The 20,124-nt window shown below is 62.6% G+C and overlaps 1 protein-coding gene across 1 annotated transcript in view; it reads left to right on the top strand.

The window, feature by feature from the left end:
• Nucleotides 1-20,124, top strand: part of ADAMTS13 (ADAM metallopeptidase with thrombospondin type 1 motif 13) — a 28,400-nt gene that overhangs the window by 6,396 nt on the left and 1,880 nt on the right. Inside the window, exons 7-31 of the mRNA XM_032866240.1 lie at nt 727-810; nt 980-1,104; nt 1,216-1,362; nt 2,755-2,895; nt 3,506-3,668; nt 4,461-4,565; nt 5,355-5,506; nt 5,623-5,686; nt 7,005-7,131; nt 7,533-7,681; nt 8,017-8,137; nt 8,757-8,837; nt 10,042-10,223; nt 12,016-12,151; nt 12,232-12,361; nt 12,671-12,853; nt 13,777-13,948; nt 14,463-14,583; nt 15,319-15,448; nt 15,579-15,758; nt 16,405-16,587; nt 17,529-17,733; nt 18,358-18,667; nt 19,198-19,344; nt 19,636-19,812. Coding sequence (XP_032722131.1) covers nt 727-810; nt 980-1,104; nt 1,216-1,362; nt 2,755-2,895; nt 3,506-3,668; nt 4,461-4,565; nt 5,355-5,506; nt 5,623-5,686; nt 7,005-7,131; nt 7,533-7,681; nt 8,017-8,137; nt 8,757-8,837; nt 10,042-10,223; nt 12,016-12,151; nt 12,232-12,361; nt 12,671-12,853; nt 13,777-13,948; nt 14,463-14,583; nt 15,319-15,448; nt 15,579-15,758; nt 16,405-16,587; nt 17,529-17,733; nt 18,358-18,667; nt 19,198-19,344; nt 19,636-19,812 — 3,715 coding nt within the window. The remainder of the gene's footprint in view (nt 1-726; nt 811-979; nt 1,105-1,215; nt 1,363-2,754; nt 2,896-3,505; nt 3,669-4,460; nt 4,566-5,354; nt 5,507-5,622; nt 5,687-7,004; nt 7,132-7,532; nt 7,682-8,016; nt 8,138-8,756; nt 8,838-10,041; nt 10,224-12,015; nt 12,152-12,231; nt 12,362-12,670; nt 12,854-13,776; nt 13,949-14,462; nt 14,584-15,318; nt 15,449-15,578; nt 15,759-16,404; nt 16,588-17,528; nt 17,734-18,357; nt 18,668-19,197; nt 19,345-19,635; nt 19,813-20,124) is intronic.

Here is a 20,124-nt window from a genome sequence, read left to right as displayed (position 1 = left end):
CCTGCTTTGGGCAAAAGGCAAAGTCCCCCAGGCTGACGGCCATGGAAGGCTTTCCCTCCACTTGACAGATATGGAACCTGGGCTTCTGGGCTCCCTTAGCAGCATCTGAGCAGCGTGGGAAGGGAAGCCGTGGAGCTCGGATTCTGGCCCAGGCCAGCCGAGGCCCGTGGCCGCACAGTGCTCTCACGGGGCCGTGTGTCATTCAGAGGACGAGGGGGCGCCAACAGCCACATGACAAGTCAGCCGCGATCGGCATCTTGACACATGTGGCGAGAGAGAGCCAGGAGGCTGGCTGGGGCGTGGGGAGGGGGCTTCTCTCTGGGGTACCCAGGAAAGGGCTTGTGGAGGGAGGGGGGCCCTCGCGCCGCCTCATGGAGACGTGCAGGTTAGACAAGCAGAGAACAGTTTCAGGTGGATGGACAGAAAAGAGAAAGGACAGGACGAATCTGGTGAGAGAGAGGCAGGGTTGGAATGGAATGTTCTGGACTAATAACAATTATCTGTGTCCCACTGTTTCAGGGTTCTGTGTGTGTGTGTGTGTGTGTGTGTGTGTGTTGAGCCTGAGCAAGGGGAGGACAGGAGTGCATCTGCCCTTCCCCGCAGTCGGCTCTCCGCCCGACAACTGGCATCTTCCCCTGTGCCGATGGAACGTCTTCTCTGGACTCCAGCACGCCAGTCGGGCCACACCAGCCCACATGAGTCTCCCCTCTCTCCTGCCCCCCACAGGGGTCAGAGCTGCTGAGGGACCCATCTCTGGGGGCTCAGTTCCGAGTACATCTAGTGAAGATGGTCATCCTGACCCAGCCCGAGGTAGGCGCCGAGCTGGGAGCCCGGAGTAACCGGAAAACCCATTTCTGTTCTCTTTACCTCTTCCTGTGGGTCTCCGCCTCATAACAGGGCTGCGGTGAGGACTGAGATGCCAGCGGCCCCCGTTGGGCGCCGCTTCCATAAATGCAGCCTGTCTTATTGGATCCCCCAGGATGCGCCAAGCATCACGGGCAACATCACAGCGTCACTGCTGAGTGTCTGTGAGTGGAGCAGGACGGTCAACCCCGAGGACGACGCAGATCCCGGGCACGCCGACCTGGTTCTCTACATCACCAGGTAGCCGCGTTCCCCGGGGGCACCCCAGCCCACCCGGGAGCTGCCCCCCTCTGCAAAGGCGGTCTGGCAGGCATGTCTGCACCACGCAGATGGCGGTCCTCTCTTCCCAAGGTTTGACCTGGAGTTACCAGATGGTAACCGGCAGGTTCGAGGGGTCACCCAGCTGGGGGGTGCTTGCTCGTCCTCCTGGAGCTGCCTCATCACTGAGGATACTGGCTTTGACCTGGGGGTCACCATCGCCCATGAGATCGCACACAGGTAGGCACCCTATCCCCAAGCTGAGGCCTAGGAGCTGACCTGGGCTCCCAGGAGGTCACGTCGGGGCTGGCAGAGTCTGTTGGAAGGAACCTATACCCTTGGCCCCAGTGGACTCGGGAGGTGGGGGAGGGACAAGGGCTGGGAAATCTGATACTGCTTGATTTCCAGATGATTAAAAAACCCTTTTTTCCCCAAAAAACAAGCAAGATGAACTTAACAATTAGAAAATACGTTTCTTAGGAAATTCAGGTAAAGAGAAAGCAGACGGTCAAAATTATCCCAGATCCTACCACCCAGAGAGAACGTCTGTTCACATTTTGTTTTAGTCATTTCTTACCCACACACATAATTTTTTATTTGCAAAATTGGGATTATATTGTATATTGTCTCATTACTATTTTCTTAATGGAGCAATACATCCTGAACATTTTCCCCAGAGTTTTTATAATTCTTTTGGTGCGCATTATTTAACTAATCCCACGCTGTTGGATTTTAGGCTGTTTCCAGATTTTTCCTGTTATGGGCGCTCTGCGTTCTGTAGGCATATCTGTGCTCCCGTCTATCGTCACTTACCCGAAGTGGCGAGTTTTCTCGATGATCTTTAAGTCTTTTCATTATGAAAGTCGTGCCCGCGTACAGCACAGAGACTCCTGAAGTAAAAACCTGGGTCTGTGCTCCTTCCCCTGGGTACCCACCGGCCCAGGCCTTCCGGCTCCTCTGAGCTCTGTGCGGGCCCCCCCACCCCTGCCTCTGTGGGCGGCTCAGGAGCCCGGTGAGCCTGGGCTCCTCACCCCTACATCAGCCCCCAGCAGTTCCATCTTCACCCTGGTTCCAGCCCCTGCACTTGACCCTCGACCCCCACCCACCCACCCCGCCTCCACAGGGCCTCCATCTGTCTTGTTTTGGAGGAAAAAGTTGTTTTGTTTGTTTTAAAGAAGGTTTTGAAAGCCAGTGTCCATTCCCCTGGGAGTGGAGACGGTGGCCGGAGTCCTGGGCGTTTTCTCGACTTCTTTACTAATCTAAGGACAGAGGTAGTGGATGGATTTTCCCACTCTGGGCCAGCCCACAGATCAGGAAAGTTACCACGGGCAGCCCCCCCGCCCCAGCGAGGTGCCTCACGACCCCGTCCTCCCTGACTTTTTAACACCACCGAGTGGCTTTCCTCAACATTTTAAAAGCCTTTTGATGTTTATTAGCAGAAAGAGGCAGGAGGCTCTGGCTAATAATCCGTGCTCTCTCGGCTGGGAAACTGAGGCAGGGCTCTCTGGCGGCAGGGTCAGGAGGCCGCTGGGGTCTGAAACCGCGCAGCTGGAGGGTCTGCCAGGCCTGGACTGCAGGGGTGGGCGGAGTGGGCGGGCGAGGGGACCCTCAGCGGTGGCCTCCGCTGCACAGCTTGGGCGTGGAGCACGACGGTGCGCCCGGCAGTGGCTGCGGGCCCAGTGGCCACGTGATGGCCTCCCAGGACGCCGTGCCCGCCCGTGGTGATCTGTCCTGGTCCGCCTGCAGCCACCGGCAAGTGCTGCAGCTGCTCAGGTAGCTGCGTTGGTCACCCCGCCCTGTCCTCCCCGTGCCCCCATCTCCACGCGGGGCGCACCCCCACTTGTCCCCCAGACCCACACCTCCCTCTGCCCCAGCCCTGCCCAGCCCTCTGTTTACTCCCATCCCGTCCTGTGCCTCCCTCCGCATGGGCCCCCATCACCTCCCCGGCGCTCTCCTCCATCCTCCACCACACCCCTGTACCCACCCTTCTACCTACCCCCTCCACCGTGTGCCCCACCCTCTGTCCACACCTCCTGGTGCCCGCTCCCTCCTTCCCGCCCGCTCCTTCTCTTCCGTCCCACTCGCTTCTGCGTTCACCCCATAATTCTGCCCCATCCATGCCCATCCCCCCAGCCACCCTGCCTTTGCCTCCACCCTCCATCCCACCCACTCTGCCATGCAACCCTCGTCTGCTGCATCCCCCTTCTCAGCGCTGCATCGGGCCCCCAGCTCTGGATCTGAGCTGCCTCCGAGCCCAGGGCCTGCTCATGGTGTGGGTTCGTGCTGAGAACTCCGGTCCTCCCCGTCTCGTGCCCTCTCCCCCTTCCCGCCCCCACCCCCCACCCCGTGTCCACCTGCAGCCTGAGCCCAGGCCTTGTCGCAGCGCAGGACGGGCGCACTGCCTGTTGGATCTGCCGGGGCCGCAGGCCGGGACCGCGGGGCGCCCCCCACAGGCACAGCCGGGCCTCCTCTATGGCGCAGACGAGCAGTGCCGTGTGGCCTTTGGTGCTAAGGCAGTGGCCTGCACCTTCGCCAGGGAGCACCTCGTGAGTTGTCGTCCCCCCGCCCCGACCCTGGTCTGCTATCCAGCCCAAGCTCCCTCCACCTGTGTCCAGCTCATGCCCCTGAGAGTGCCTGCTGGGCCAGGCTGGGTCACTTGTTAAAATTCTCAATTTTTTTAAGAAGAGTCCCCATGTTTGCTCCCCATTTTGACACATTTATTCCACAAATTATGTAGAGTGGGCCCTAGCAGGCTCCTGACTCTGTGCCCAGGGAACTTCAATAGGCAGTCACTAAAGGCTTCCAACTCAATGGGAACCTGGAGGGCTTCCTGGAGGAAGTGACCTCCAAACCAAAGCCTGTAGCAGCCGTGTAAGCTGGCAGGGGGAGGGGAGATGAAGGGATGAAGGGGGCAGGTGCCCCAAACGCAGACTTCCTCCCTGGGCTGACAGGACTTTCATGGCCCCAGACACCTTTGCCTTCATGGCCCCTTTCTCCACATGAAATATTAAGACTTATTATCAGTGTTTTAAATATTGCACGAGTATTGTAAATATAGTTATATTAATATTACGTATTAGAACATCTTTGATCTCAAAGATCATCTTTTTCTTTTGATTTTGAAAGAAATGAAATCGTATTTGTGGGCCCCTAAAATGGGCCCTGGTCAGCGTCCCTGTCCCATGGAGAGGTGTGCTGTGCCCTCTCTCCCTCGCCACTAGTGCCCATGGAACAGTGTATGTGTCTGTGGGTCCTGTGGTGTGGGGGTACAATTAAGACTGGATGCTGAGCCAACGGGCTGTGGTGGCCCCGAACCGGGCACTTGTCTCCCCTCTTAGGACATGTGCCAGGCTCTGTCCTGCCACACGGACCCCCTGGACCAAAGCAGCTGTAGCCGCCTCCTCGTTCCTCTCCTGGATGGGACAGAGTGCGGCACGCAGAAGGTCAGAGCAGGAACGAAGGGATGTTCGAGTGCGTGTGCGCGTGTGTGTGTGCCCATGTGTGTGCCCATGTGTGTGTGCCCTTGCCCGCATCCATGCGGGGCCCCGAAGCCTGGCTGCCTGATTTCCTGGGGTGGGGGACAAGAGGATCGGTTAGCTGGGGCAGAGGGCCCTGGAGCTGCTCTTGGCCACCTGGTGGGGAGAGCTAGGCCTCAAGATGCTTCCCGTGTCCCCGTGACCTGCCCAGCCTCTCCGCAGGGCCTGGAAGATGGGACGGGTTTTCTAGGTTTGCAGCACCACTGAAGACCGACAAAGGGCTTGCCAGCGACTCTGCCAGAGCCCCGCCCTCCCCGCACCAGTACTGACTTTCTTTTCCCCCTTCCCTGGGTCTGGGGACAGGCTTGTGTTGTCCCCCCGCCCCACAGAGGAGACAAAGGCTCTGAGTGGCCGTGATAGCGTGGTTCAGCTCCCTGACCCAGGCTGCCTCTCGTTGGCTGTACCAGGCAGTGTCTTCCTCTCCCCTGCAGACCTCAGGGCCTCTGTCCTTCCTCTCCACCCAGCGTGGCCAGACTCTTCCTGTCCTATAGCCTGGGGTTTGCCCTCTTCCGTTTAGCATTGTTTCCTGAGCAGGCTGGGGGTGCGGGGGTTCCTGCATGCACACGCACACACCTGTGTGGGTGTGGGTGTCCTGTGTGGGAGATGTCCTGTGGCTATGGGGTGAGCGTGGCTGTGGGGTGCATGTGCATGGTATGGGGTGCCCTGGATGTGGGATGGCGTGTCCTTCTCTTGCAGTGGTGCTCCAAGGGTCACTGCCGCTCCCTGGCGGAGCTGAGCCCCGTGGGGGTGGTGCACGGGCACTGGTCTAGCTGGGGTCCCCCCAGCCCTTGCTCTCGCTCCTGCGGAGGAGGTGTGGTCACCCGGAGGAGGCACTGCAACAACCCCAGGTACCACAGGGAGGGGGCCCTGCCCTTCAGGTCAGGGAGGGGGCTGCTCCATGTTCCCCGGTTTGGGGGGCGGGGGGAGTCACCCGTCACCTCTTGTGTCTTATGGACATTTTCAGGCCTGCCTTTGGAGGGCGTGCGTGTGTGGGTGCTGACCTCCAGGCTGAGACGTGCAACACCCAGGTACGCCTGCTTCCCCCAGGCAGGACGAGAGGCTCAGGGCAGTGGTGCCGGGCCCCGGGGAGCCGAAGGATTGGGGCGGCTGTGATTTGTGGCTCACGCCAGGGCGCTTTGGAGAGTGGGGTGCTGCTGTGTCTCTGCTGGGACCCCAGTGGATCCTCCAGGTGTCACACCTCTGTCCCCACATGCCACCGCCCTCCCTGGTGGCACCCCCTGCCTAAAAGCATCCTTTTAGTCCAAGCACAGGTGAAATTCACATCATATCAAATCACCCATTTTGAAGTGTGGAACCCAGTAGCCTTGGTCCATTCGCAGTGTGGCTCCAAAACATCTCCACCACCCCACGGAAAACCCCAGACCCATGAAGCAGCCACTCCCCTTCCCCAGCCTCCAGCCGCTGGCAACCACCGGTCGCTTTCTGTTTCCGTGGATTTGCCTGCACTGGGGCGCTTCATGGAAGTGGAGTCCCACGGTAGGCGGGCTTTCGTGACTGGCTTCTCTCAGCATCACGTCCTCAGGGGTCTTCCTGTGCGGCAGGTGTGGGCAGCGCACTCCTTTTTGTGGCTGAATAACATCCATGGTGCAGACGGCCGTGTGTTATCTGTGCGTCCGTCCGTAGGCATCGGGGCCGTTTTCACCTCTTGGTTGTCGAGAATCGTATCCCTGGGAATGGGTCTGTCCGTGGACTTTGGTGCCAGTTTTTATTTCTTTTGGGCAGACTCCTAAGAGAGAGGTCCCTGGGTCATAAAGCATTTCTACGTCCAGTTCTTTCTTTGAGGAACCCGGGCCATCCCGCCCAGCAGGGAAGCTACTCTGCTTCCCCACAGCAGGGTGCAAGGGTTCTGGTTTCCCCAAGTCCTCCCCCTTCTCTACATCCTCGCTGTCCCTGGTTTTGATCGTGGACATCAGACTGGGTGGCTCCTTGGACCTTGAGCTAAGATCCGCACCCAGTGAGACCTTCCCTCCCGCCTTCTGCAGGCAGACTCGGGGCCTCCCCAGCCTGGGAGGGCGCAGTCTTCCCCTGGAGCACAGGCTCGGGGGAAGGGAGCCAGCGAGCAGCACTCTTTACCTCTGTGTCCTGTCCTTTGTCCTGGCAAATTCTCTCGGATTCTTGCATCAGCAGAGAAAGGCTTGTCTCCCTCACTTTACAGAGCAGGGACCCAAGGAGCAGCCAGGAGCTGGGCTTAAGCCCACATAGTGACCCGTGCACTGCATGGTGCCTTGTGGTGCCCAGTGGCAAAGGCCACTGTCCTAGGTGTCCTGCCCCAAGCCCCCATCCCGGGGCCCCTCCTGTGCCTGTCCTCTGCCTCCTCCCGGCCAGGCCTGTGAGAAGACCCAGCTGGAGTTCATGGCCGAGCAGTGCTCCCAGACAGACAGGAAACCGCTGCACCTGTCCCCAGGCAATGCCTCCTTCTACCGCTGGGGCCCCGCTGAGCAGTACAGTCAAGGTGGGACTGGCCCGTCACCCCGACGCCGTGGAGGGCTGGGCACCGGCTTCGGCTCCGCATCAGTTGAATCACGTCCTGGCACCATCCCTTGCTAACAGGCCTGGGGCTCAGCTCTCCCATCTGTAACACGGAGATGGGAGCAGGGCCCCCTGCTCGGGCAAGAGGATTCAGTGCGATGGAACTGGGGCTGTGCCGAGGGCACTCCTCGGCTTGTAACTCCGTGACGCCGCTCCGCCCTGATTGCGGTCGCTGCCTCAGGAGACGGGACCCTTGCCCCCAACCCGCAGGAGGAAGCGGGGGTGGGGGTGGTGGCTGGTGGGGTGGGCCCACCTGGGTTGTGCTCTGCGGTCTGCCGAGTTGCCTTCCCTACACCAAGGGTCCTTGTCCCTCTGCCTCCCCAGGGGACGCTCTGTGCAGACACATGTGCCGGGCCATTGGCGAGACCTTCATTGTGAGGCGTGGGGACAGTTTCCTGGATGGGACCCGGTGTGTGCCAAGTGGTCAGCGGGAGGACGGGACCCTGAGCCTGTGCGTGTCGGGCAGCTGCAGGGTAGGTGTGTGCGGGCAGCAGGGTGCCCTCCCAGCCACGGTGGCCCTGGGGCCAGTCCCATGGGAAGTCAGATGCTCAAGGGCTTCGGGGGTGGGGTGAGGGGGAGTCTGCGGGTGCTGGCCGCCGTGAAGCTGTGGCGGAGTCTGCACGGCTGCTCCCAGGGTGCTGGGGTGACCTTGGAGTCAGCTGGCGGTTTGGAGCCCTGCTGTGACCGCAGGCGAGTCATTTACACCTGCTTCCCGTGTCGCCCTCGGAAGCTGCGAGTGCCGCCCGTCAGAGCCTCAGCACCCTCCATTGACACCCGCCCCGTGTCACCGCCACTGCTCTTTCCACAGACATTCGGCTGTGACGGCAGGATGGACTCCCCGCAGGTGCGAGACGTGTGTCAGGTGTGCGGAGGGGACAACAGCACGTGCCAGCCGCGGAACGGCTCTTTCACGGGCGGAAGGGCCAGAGGTAGGGGCTCCCCTCGGGATGGATGGCCACGCTCCTCCCCACCTCTAAGAATCCCCTGCAGCTCAGAGCCCTGGCAGCGAGCCCAGGACCCTCTGCGTGGGCCTCCGCCTCCTCTTCGCCAGCCTCCCCGAGCAGCTGAGCGTTGACTGAGGCCGCCACGGGCAGTGGCACTTCAGGGTAGCTGTGATAAGACCCAGACAGGGGACAGTGAGGAGTGGCCTGGCCTCTCTCCTCCCCGAGGAATCCTGTCCGAAGGGATGTTATACTTGGGAAGCCTGCGACTCGGGTAGATTTCTGAAAAAGGTCAAGTCGTTCGCAGAGTAGGCGCTTGGAGGGTCAGCGGAGCCGTGGAGGCCCCTTCCCCGTGGTGGGCCACATGCTGAGCCTGGAACCTGGGATTCGGTCCCTCCGCCTGGGCCGGGCAGCCCCCTGGAAGGTGACCAACCGGCCTGGCTTGGATTGGCCCCCGTGAAGGGGACCCTCTACTGCCTGAGGCAACCCCATTGTTAGCTTTTGGCCTCAAGCTGCCTCCCCCCCACCGGGGACATCTGAAATCTCCCTTTCACTCCAACATCAGTGACCTGAGACCCTCCCCCCCACCCCCGCCGCTTCCTTCTAGAGTATGTCACGTTCCTGACCGTGACCCGCAACCTGACCAGTGTACACGTCACCAACCGGAGGCCTCTCTTCACACACCTGGGTGAGCTGGCCCGAGGGTGCGCCCCTGACAAACCGAAGCTGAGAAAACACCGTCCCCCAGATGCCCTCACGACTTTTTCTTCCTAAGATTCTATTTACTTACTAGAGAGAGAGAACATGAGTGGGGGACAGAGGCAGAGGGGGAAGCAGGCTTCCCGCTGAGCAGGGACTCGATCCCGGGACCCCGCGGTCACGACCTGAGCTGAAGGCAGGCGCTTTCCCGACGGAGCCGCCAGGCACCCCCAGGTGCCCTCACACTTCTGACGCCACCTGCAGTTTCGGGGGTCCCCTCAGCACCGCCAGGTCGGATGAGTCCCCAGGAGGACCCCCAGAACACCGAGAGCGTGTCTGTGCGCGGATCTGGCTTGTTCAAGGGGAGGAGATGGTGAAAGAAACCAGAGCAGAGACGCCTGTTGGGCGGAGTCTGGGAGGGCTCCGTGTCCCGCACCGGAGTGTGGCAGTGGGCGCGGGCTATCGCCAAGCCCGAGCTCACCTGGGCTCAGCGTCCAGTTTGATTAGGACGTCGTGATGTGGGCACGACGCGCGGCTGAGCGACTGATGACTCACCTGATGGCCTCGGTCTCTAGGTCCCCGGAGGAGGCCAACCGAAGCTGCTGTCAGGCTTCGCATATTTGGTCTTTCTGGCCTGGCCGGTCCCCACCTCAAGCAAAGACACTCCTGTCTGGTGTGACATAAGTCCCTTCCTGGAAGGCCACACCTGTCTCTGGGCAAGGCCGCCTCCTTTACCACTTAATGCCACAGTGTTTCTTGATTTCCAGAGGGTGCCCACACCTGCCCTTGGCATCTGGAGTGGGGGTGATGGCCCTGGGGGCCTTGAGCCCCTGAAACCTGCCTGCAGAGCTCCCTGTGGGCAGGCTTGGAGAGAGGGCGGGTCCACAGTGCTCACCAGGTTCTGGACAGAGGTGCAGGGCCACCGATGTGTGGTCAGATGCCTGTGGGCATCTGGGAGGGTGTCCCCTGCCTGCCGCTGAGACTGCCTGACCAGCCAGGGCACTGGGCAGACGGGCTCCCTGGGGAGGGCTGGGGCCCCCGGGGAGGAGAGCTGTGGCACTGGGGACTTGTCCCCATGTTGCCACCACCCCGTTTGTTAAGTCAGGACCTCTTCTGTGAGAGGGCTGGCGCCCCAGCTGCCACAGGTGTGGGGGAGGCGGACGCCCCCGCCCACAGCCTTGCTCCCTCCACAGCCGTGCGGATCCGAGGGCGCTACGTCGTGGCTGGGAATTCCAGCATCTCTCCCAGCACCACCTACCCCTCCCTCCTGGAGGACAGCCGTGTGGGGTACCGAGTGGCCCTCACCGAGGACCGGCTGCCTCTCCTGGAGGAGATCCACATTCAGGGACCCAGCCAGGATGACGTGGAGATCCAGGTGATCGGGAGGGCCTGGGGGAGCTAGCGGGGCCTGCTCCTCCTGTCACCTGCTCCTTGGCTCAGCAGTCACATGGGGGGGTGCACGGGAGTCCCTGGAGTTCTGAGTGTGGGCGTGCAGGGGTTGCGGCTACCCCTGGGGAGGGCTGTGGCGCGAGGGTCTGAGATGAGCTGACGCTGCGGGGCCCAGCAGGGAGAGGGCGATGTGTGCGCAGGGTGCGTTGTTAGGAGGGATGAGGGAAGGGGACCCCACGTGTGAGGAGGTTGGAGGCTGCACAGGTCTCCAGGGGTCCTGTTGGCCATGACAGGGCTTGGGGTTTCCCCCCGGGCACTGGGGTGTTGGGGCCAGAGCTGCTGAGGGGGCTCTGGGTAAAGCTCAGGGGGGATCGGGCCTGTGTCAGGCCTGGCCGAAGGAGGCTGTGGGGAAAGAGTGGGATGCCCAGATTGGAGACCCACTGTGGGGGGCGTCCCTCCTGGAGCAGGGGCAGCCCAGCTGCTGGAAACAGGGAGACCCCGAGGTCAAGGGCTGGGGCCCGGGGACGCAGGTGGACGGGAGTTTGAATCCTGCCTTGGCAAGAACTCGGCAAGGGAATTGACTCTTCTGAACCTCAGTTTCCCCATCTGCAAAATGGGGCTAAGAATACATACATTATGAAGTTAGCGTGAAGATCCACCTCTTAAAGATAAGGGGCATTAAGCGTGCGGTGGGTGTCCAGCGCCCCATACGTGTGTGCCCCAAGAGGTGGCAGCTGCGACCAACATGCTTGCTGGCTTGGATCTTGAAAGTGCCAGAGGCTGGGGATGCCCCATCCTAATGGTGGGAAAGTGAGGACCCCCCCCCCCCGCTGCAGAAGTCCTGGGGCAAAGGGGTGGGTGCCAGGAGGGCCGACCCAGCAGCCGAAATTTCTCCCAAGCCTCGCTGTCCTCCGCAGATCATGCCAGGTTCTCATCCTGTCTCTGCTGCCGCCCCCAGACCTCAGTCTTCCCCCGTAGAATGGGCACGAGGCTGCCTCCTGCCTCCGAGGGTCGGGGATGCGTGTGCCAGGCCGTGTTGGCAGCAGTCACTGGTCCAGAGGAGGCTCTGGGTGGATGCTGGCTCTTCCTATCTCTCAGGGACAGAGCTCCCTGCGTGAGCTCCTCTGCTCATGTCCCCACGTGTGCTTTGTGGAGAAAGGCGCTTGGTGGAGTAGATGGACGTTAGCATGTGTTGAAATAGCCCTGGGGAGAGGTCCGAGGCTTGGTGGCCCTTGACTTTGGTCTAGCAGCGCCAGCCTCTGCCCCACAGCTGGAGAGACAGCAGGGGCTGCCCCAGAGTCCACCCAGGCTACAGGGAGCCCCCCGAGGACTAGTGCACTCCTTTCGTGACTCCCCGTGCAGCCCAGGCCACTCACCTCCCAACCCCCAGCAGCATTGTTCCCAGGGCCGCTCAGCTGCATCTGCACGCTTTGCGGTGTGTGTGTAAAACACAGATTCCGGGGCTGCTCCGAGCCACTGCGTCAGGACCTGCTGGGCGGCCCGAGCATCCCCATTCTTACAGAGAATGGTGCTGTGTGGCCGGTTGAGGACTTGTGAGGACAGGGGCTGGAACCTCTGCCCTCCAGGCTGGCCCCCATTCTTACAGAGAATGGTGCTGTGTGGCCGGTTGAGGACTTGTGAGGACAGGGGCTGGAACCTCTGCCCTCCAGGCTGGCCCCACTCTGGGGCTGGCCTTGGACACAGAGCCCCAGGACCGGCCGAGCTCCCTTGGGGAGTCCAGCGGACAAGGCCCCCAGCTCTCCGTCCATCTCTGGCAGGTTTACAGGCGCTACGGGGAGGAGTTTGGTGACCTTGCACGCCCAGACATCACCTTCACCTACTTCCAGCCTAAGCGGCCACAGGCCTGGGCATGGGCCGCCATGCGGGGGTCCTGCTCCGTGAGCTGTGGGGCAGGTGAGGCCTGGGGCGGGGCTCGCCTGAAGCAAGGTTTGCCCCCTGCAGGGAGGTGGCCCAGCCCCCCTCTTCCCTCCCAGGGCTGCGCTGGGTGACCTACGGCTGTCTGGACCAGGCCAGGAACGAGTGGGCAGAGGCCGCCCGGTGCAAAGGGAGCCAGCAGCCTGCAGCCTGGCCAGAGTCCTGCGCCCCTGGGCCCTGCCCCCCACAGTGAGTGCTGCCCGCGCTCTGCCGTGCCTGCTGGGCTCTCACTGGCTACGGGGCCCACGTCCTGAGCTGAGATCAAGAGTCAGAAGCTCAATTGGCCGAGCCCCCCGGACGTCGCTGGGACACCCAGGGGGCCACTGGGCTGAGTGGGCTGTCCCTGGGCCGTTTCCAGGAACCTGCAGGGACAGAGGGCCCAGTGCAGAGCAGGGAAGCCAGTCCGCTGGACAGATCTGCCTTTCTCTCCCTGCCTCTCCTGAGCCAGTCCTTGAGGGGACAGGGATGGCCCCGACACTCTGTCCCTCTCGTCCTCAGCTGGGCAGCCGGAGACTTCGGTGCGTGCAGCGTCTCCTGTGGGGGAGGCCTGCGGGAGAGGGCCGTGCACTGTGTGGAGGCCCAGGGGACCCTCCTGAGGCCACTGCCCCCTGCCCGGTGCAGAGCGCTGGCCCCAGAGCCGGCAGTGGTGGAAGCCTGCAACTCCCAGGCCTGCCCGGTGAGGTGAGCGCCGGGAGGCGGGGAGGCGAGTCCAGAGATGCAGGGCGGCGAGTGCAGGGAGGCAGGGAGGCGACTGCCCAACTCCAGTCAAGGCTCAGGGCTTGTCCTACACCTGGCCCTACCCTTGCAGGGTGTCCCCTCACCCCTAGGACTCTGGCTGGGCCCCACTGTCCCAGAGGGACCAGCTTCAGAATTACCGTCCAGGAGACACTGGGCTGGCCATTTCCCTCTCTGAATCCCCAGATCCTTGCTCACACATAAAGCCATAAGTGTCCCTTTGTTGTTACCATTGCCGTCCCCATGGTGCCTCCTTTCCCTTCAGGATCTGAGCTGACAGTGGCTTCTTCTGAGTTGCTGCTAACTGGCTGGGGCACCAGGTCAAGTCCCTTCCCTCTCTGGGCCCCAGTTCTGTTACTGGTCCAGTGGGGAGGGGCCTGGCCTCGGTCACTGGTGGCGCACACATGGCTCGGGCTCCCTTGCCCCTCTCCCGTGCGTGGCAGACCTGGGAATCCTCACCCTTTCCCACAGAGGCCGCTCCTGCCTCAGCTCAGCTGGCAGCTGCCCCCTGTCAGGGCTGGCCTGGACTCGGAACGCGGTTGCCATCCCTCACCTGGGTGGCCTGATTCCGTTTCTTGGCACCTGCTAGGGTGTGAGGAGTGATGGTACTCTCGGGACAGAGGCCCACCTTCCTCTCTGGAAGGCACCGGGTCCAGGCCTGAGTCCCAGCCCCCGGGCTGCCAAGTGGAGGGCTGGCCGCCGCTTGTCCAGCACTCTAGGGAGAGGCCTCGGGGTTTTGCTTCTTTGTGGGGCTCCTCCTTGAGTGCCGGGGTGCTGGGGTGCAGGTTCACTGCCTTTCCCCGCCCCAGGAGCCCGGCTATACCTACAGCCCGATGAGAGGCAGGGCCTGCTGTCTGTCCTGTCCTCAGGCAGGAGGGCTCAGACGCGTGCTCGCCAGCCTGTGGAGCAGACCCGGCTTTGTGGAATAGGACATGTGTGCGCAGGGCAGAGGGCCCGGCCACCGCGGGACCCTGCCCCACAGACGAGAAGCTGCATGCCCAGGAGCCCTGTGTGGCCACATGTTCTTCAGAACCAAGCAATGTGAGTATCCTGGGCACAAGGGTAACCCTGGGCTATTGGGGGCTTATCGGACAGGAGAACGGGGAGCACTGGGTACCCTTGGCCTCCTGGCCAGAGCACAAGGACTGTCCTTCTGCAACGTGGCTGTGTACAGGACCCGCCTCGCTCAAAGGATGAGCCTAGGGAGAAAGCTCTGGGCCTCGTCCCCCCTCCAGCTGGCAAGCTGGGCTTGGGCCCCAGACCCAAGCATCCCATTAGGATGTGGCTGGTCTGGCTCCCAAGCCCCAGCCTCAGCCCTGCCCTGCGGATGACCGCTGTGCTGATACAGAGGTAAAGGTGGCGAGTGGGGTGGGGGCGTCCTCAGGCAGCCTGAAGCAAGTGTTCCCGGAAAGGAGCAGTGGGAGGGGCCACCTTTGGGGTTCTGCTGACCACACCCCCTCTCCTGAAGAGATTGGGGTGGGTGGGGTGGGGGATCAGGGATCCAGAGGGGGAGACTGAGACCGAGACCCAGCAGCCTGTTGCTTGTCCCCCGCAGCCAGACCCCCGGTCTCTGGAGGAGGAGGCCACATCCCCACCGGGCGGCGCTGGGGTGGGGGCTCACGCCGCACACATGTGGACTCCCCTGGCGGGGCCGTGCTCTGCCTCCTGCGGTCGAGGTGAGGCCCCCAGGGCTCCTTCGCTAACTCCTACCTGCCTACCTTTTGCATAGTTCTAAAATGCATTTGAACCGGCTCAAGTTCAAATCCAGACTAGGTCAGAGAATCCAGACTAGGTCAGAACGTGACGTCATATACAAAGAGGTTGGGGCATATCTTCATTGCTTGGGTGAAAGGCAGGAGACACAATAAAACTCGGCGGTATTGGCTCCCACATGTATTTCTAGAAAGTCAGCGAGCAAAGGGCCCCAGACAGCTCTGAGCTTCCTGGTCGCCGTGTCAGAGCAGCAAGGTTTTAAGATACGATGCGTTCTTGCACTACAGGCCTCGGCACTTGCCCAGGGAAACCTGTCCGTGTTCAGAATCAAGGCCAGGGATTCTTTTGAGGCTAGTCCTAAAGCAGAGATTCGCTGAACTGGACCCTGATACCATCGTAGTCATAAACACAATACAGGATGGTTAGAGCAGTTCTCACCGAGTGACAAGAGGCAGAGCTGCCGCTGGAGGGCCTGCCATGGGCCAGGCCCTTTGTATCCCACTTCAAAGTCCGTATAAATATCCCTGTAAGCGAGGCACCATCAGGTGAAAAATCTGAGGCTCAGAGAGGTTAAGTCACTTGTCCAAGGTCACCTAGCTGGCGAGTCGGATCTTCTGGAGCTCTCCAGAGAGCGGGACACCCGTAGTTCTTGTCGAACCCTCCTCTTGGGGCTTGGGGTCTCTGCTTCCTCCCCACAGGCCTGAGGGAGCTGCGTTTCGTGTGCATGGACTCTGTCCTGGGGACCCCTGTCCAGGAAGAGCTCTGTGACCTGGGAAGCAAGCCTGGGAGTCGGCGGGAAGCCTGTCGGGCTGCCCCTTGCCCGGCTTGGTGAGGGGGCGTGGAGACTATGCGGTGGGGGTTGGGGGTTGGGGGGAGGCAGCAGCCCCGGTCCCTGAGGGAGGGAAGCGTGTCACCCCGGGATGTCGCCTCCGACAGAGCTCTGGCCTTCCTGCTGCAGGTGGGAGACCCGAGCCTCGGCACCGTGCCCAGTGACCTGCGGACGGGGCTGGGTGCCACTGGCTATTCGGTGCGTGAGGCTGGACCAAGGCCACCCTGTCCCCCTGCCTCCCTCCGAGTGCTGGCGGGTGCCCAGGCCCCGCCCCGTGCAGGACTGCAGCCGGAAACCCTGCCCTGCCAGGTGGGCCCCTTCCCAGGGAGACAGGTGGTCCCAGGCACGCGTCCTCGGAGCGGGCCTCAGCCCCTCCCTGTAAGCTGCTCGGTGCCCTCCCCTACAGGACCCCGCACTGGTGTCCTGGAAGGCTGTGGTGGGCTTCAGGCTTGTGGGACGCTGTGAGCACGCGTGGCTGATGGCTTGTCATCCCTTGCTCTTCCCCGAGCGCCTGCCACGCCCGGGGGCCGTTCTGACGGTAGGGACACAGCAGTGAGTAGGACAGACAGGTACCCCGGCCCTCCTGGAGCAGAAGCCAGGGGCAGTGGGGAGATGGAAGAGTGAGCAGACTGACCGGGAGACACAGTTTGCCGTTGGCGTTGGCGTGATATGGCAAACACAGCCTGTGGGGGGCCGGCATTCCTATTAGAGACACAGCCAGCTTCGCAGTCCCCCTGGGGTGCTCTGTCTCTCCCCCATCTGCCCTTTGAACACATCAGTTTGCCCTCAGCGTTCTGTCTGGGAAGTGGGTCTTTCGGAATGTTCTCTGTCCAGCCTCTTGGTGGAGACGCAAGGGTGCCCCTCAGAGAAAGGACGTCTCCAGGCCCTTCCCAGTCTGGGGAAACGAGGGACGGCCCCGCTCCCCTGGGTTCCCCCCAGCTCCGGTGTGTTTCAGGTGGAGGTATGAGTTGGCGGCGTGCAGCGTGAGCTGCGGAGGAGGGTTTGCGCAGAGGCTGCTGTACTGTGCGCGGGCCCACGGGGAGGATGAGGATGAGGAGGTCCTGCCGGATACCCAGTGCCAGGGGCTGCCTCGCCCGGAGCAGCGGGAGGCCTGCAGCCCAGAGCCCTGCCCGGCCAGGTCAGCAGCCCCAGGGTGTCGAGGAAGCAGCTTGACATTCCAGAGTGTGCAGACCCCAGGCCAGTCACCGTGGGGCTCATGGGCTGGCTCCAGCCCGGGAGATGGTCCTCGGGGAGTAGGATTCCCTGGCAGGCCGCCCTAGGAGTCAGAGGCGACATTCCAACGAAATGCAGACGGGGTTGCAGGTTCTCGTCAGGGCTTGGTTGGGGTCGGGAGGCTCTGGAGAGGTCTCCGGGAGGAGGAAGGGTGCGGAGCCCGAGGGTGGTCCCCCCACCAGCCCGAGGGTGGTCCCAGCTGGGGCACAGGACCTAACAGCTGAAGCCAGCGAGGTCCCGAGGTGGGGTTGGAGCCTGCAGGGGGCCCATTTCTCCACCAGGGGTGACTCTGCCTCCCACAGGACATGTGGCAGTGTCTGGAGACATTTTCAATGTCACGGCTAGGGAAGGGGGATGCTAGTGGCCTCCGGTGAGCGGGTGGAGGCCAGGTGCGCAGTTGAACATCCCACACAGCCCAGATGCCCCCACGACAGGACCGCTGGCCCCCGAGGTCAGTGGTGCCCAGGTGGAGAAGCACGTGTGCTCTGAAGGGCGGGTAGGGGTCTCGGTCTGGTTCAGTCCATCTCCCTAGCGTCTAGAATAGCGCCAGGCCCGCTGAAGGCATGGTTGCGAGGTGGCATCCCAGAGCCAGGAGGCGGCCCGGTGTCACGGTGGGGGCCTCAGCCTCTAGCACGGGTTCCCAGGGTTCGGCCCCGGCTCTGAAAGACCTCAGCTGTTACTGTTTGTTGACCAGTTACAGATGAATACCAGCAGGGCTGACCCGTGCAGAGACTGGTTTTCCTCCTCCTGGGGCATCTTCTCCCCCATCCCTGTTACTTGGAGAATGGAGGAGCGGTGAGCCCTCCCCGGGCTCAGGGCCGCGCTCTGGGCCTTGGTCTCTTGCAGGTGGAAAATCATGTCCCTTGGCCCGTGCTCAGCCAGCTGTGGCCTCGGCACTGCCACACGCTCCGTGGCCTGTGTGCGGCTCAGCCAAGGCCAGGATGTGGAGGTGGAGGGGGCAGCCTGCTCGGCTCAGGTGCGGCCTCAGGCCAGCATCCCTTGTGTCATCACTGACTGCACCTACAGGTGGCATGTCAGCTCCTGGACACAGGTAAGCGTTGGGGCTGGGGCTGGGGAGTATGTCCGCCCAGGGTCCTGACTCATGGGGACCCTGGGGGCTTTGACTCATTGTGATCCCCTGAAAGGAGGGAGAGAGTAGGGTGGGAGGAGGTGGCCGGGTGCCTAGAGATGGGAGACATAGCAGGGCCTCGAGACCTGAGGGGCGGGTCTGGACTGAGGTCTGGAGACACCAGGAGATGAAGGGGAAGGTGACTCCATCCCACACCTTTATCTTTCTGGGGCCATCCTGTACCCAAGCACCTCACAAAGTACGAGAGAGACTAAGGAAAATAGGGTTAGGTCTCCCGCTGGAGGCCCTCACTCATGGTATGGAGCGGGAGAAGGGGCCAAGCAGACAGCCACCCCCGGCATCAATCAGAGGACTGTGGGCATCTGGGTCGTGCAGAGACGGGACCTCAGATGACGGCCGTGCGGGGCAGGAGGGCGGGGTGGGGGCCGGCTGCTGAGCCTCAGTCTCGCCATCTGTGGAATGGAGACATGGGCTCGCCTCCTGGGCTGTGCAAAGCTTAGATCAGATCACACGTGGCCAGTGGCCACTGCTGTCCCTGACCCTCTGGCAAGGTCTGCCGCAGCTCCCTCTCCTCTTTCCTGGCAGTGCTCTGTCTCCTGCGGAGATGGCACCCAGCACCGGCGTCACACCTGCATTGGACCCCAGACCCAGGCACCCATGCCCGCCGGCTTCTGCCAGCACTTGCCCAAGCCAGCCACTGTGCAGAGCTGCTGGGCCGGACCCTGCACCGGGCAGGGGACTCCCAGTCCGGCACCCCGCCGGGAAGCCGCTGCCGCAGACCTGGCCATTGCTGGCGCTTCTCTGGAGTGGCCCCAGCCCCGGGCCCACCTCCTCTCCCCAGCTTCCCGGCCTCAGGGGCTCCTGCCTGGGCTCCAGGAAAGCCCAGCTGAGCCCAGTTATGTTCTTTAACCTTTCTGCCTGGGCGGCCGGCTGGCTGCAGGAGGGTGGGCAGAGGCATTTCCCCTGGGAGAGCTGGGGCCAGCTCCTCATGGGACCCCCGTGGCGTGGATCGCTGGAGGCATGCGGCCGGACCGAAGGCATGGGCTTGGGCGGTGGTGCTCGGGGCCAGCCCTCCTCTTCTACTTTGCTTCCACTGGCAGAGCTCAAGCTCACTTTCGCTATCATCAAGGGAAAGGGAACCTGAGGTTTCGTGGAGTCCGACCCAGGTCTGTGGGACTCCAAGCCATACCCTGCTGTATACACCGCTTCCCTCTCACCAGGGCATCCGGAAGCGGCTCTGGGCCCCGGATGGAGACACCGGGACCCATGCAGCTTCCTCCCCTGCCCGAACCTGCTTCTGGCGGGGCCCAGGAGGATGCCAGCCCCCCACCTGCCAGGCTCCTCCCCAACATGGAACCCCCCGCCCTGCTGGGGGTGTCCGCCGCCCGGAAGCCCTGTTCACCCGTGCTCCTGCCCTCTTTCCAGGCGCCTGCGGCCAGCAGCACCTTGAGCCGACAGGAACCATTGACATGCGAGGCCCAGGGCAGACTGACTGTGCCGTGGCCATTGGGCGGCCGCTGGGTGAGGTGGTGACCCTTCAGGTCCTGGAGAGCTCCCTCAGCTGCAGGGCTGGTAGGTCTCGGGCCATGTGCACAGCTGCTGCCCAGCGTCAGGCCGCTATGCGCTGGGGAGCACAACTCCCGGCTACCCCTGTCCCGGCACGATGTGCCACAGGCAACCCCACCTGGAATCCTCATGGCCATCGCAGACGGGCGCGGGCTGGTCCCGTTGCACAGATGGGGAAACTGAGGTTGTGACTGGGGACTTGGAGTCACGTAGCCGGGACATGGGAGGGACCCGGTCGTGGCTCCTTCTACCCCAGGCCCCCGTGCTGCTGATGCTCACCGCACGGCCCCTTCCTAGGGGACATGCTGCTGCTTTGGGACAGGTTCACATGGAGGAAGACGTGCGGGAAGCTGTCTGGCTCGACCTTCAGCTCCAAAACGAACACGCTGGTGGTGAGGCAGCGCCGCACGCGGCCTGAAGGCGGGGTTGTGCTGCGGTACGGGAGCCGGCCTGCCTCGGGAACCCCCCACAGAGGTACGGGGGCGCCAGAGCCTTCCCCCGATCTCTGCAGGGCAGCCGGGTGGGCAGACAGGGCACCCATGGAGATGGAGGACCCCCCACTGGCTCCCTGACCCCAGGACGAGGTCCTGGCACGTGGACATGTGTGCCGTGTCTCTTCCTCCCTGGGGCCTTGCAGCAACAGGGGCGGACGTGGACCCTGACATCCTCACCTTGTCGCTCAGGCCGCCACCATGGACCCCCGCCCTGGCCCTGATGTCCTTCAAGACCCTTAGAGTCCTCTGTGCTCTTGGCTCAGCGCCCGCAGAGCTGTGTGTGCACGCATGC

The sequence above is a fragment of the Lontra canadensis genome, unplaced genomic scaffold, assembly GCF_010015895.1.
Source record: "Lontra canadensis isolate GAN:19392208 unplaced genomic scaffold, GSC_riverotter_1.0 scaffold30, whole genome shotgun sequence".
NCBI classification, from domain to species: Eukaryota; Metazoa; Chordata; class Mammalia; order Carnivora; family Mustelidae; genus Lontra; species Lontra canadensis.
Note: the sequence above shows the minus strand (reverse complement) of the source record. Positions and strands in the feature narration are given on the sequence as shown.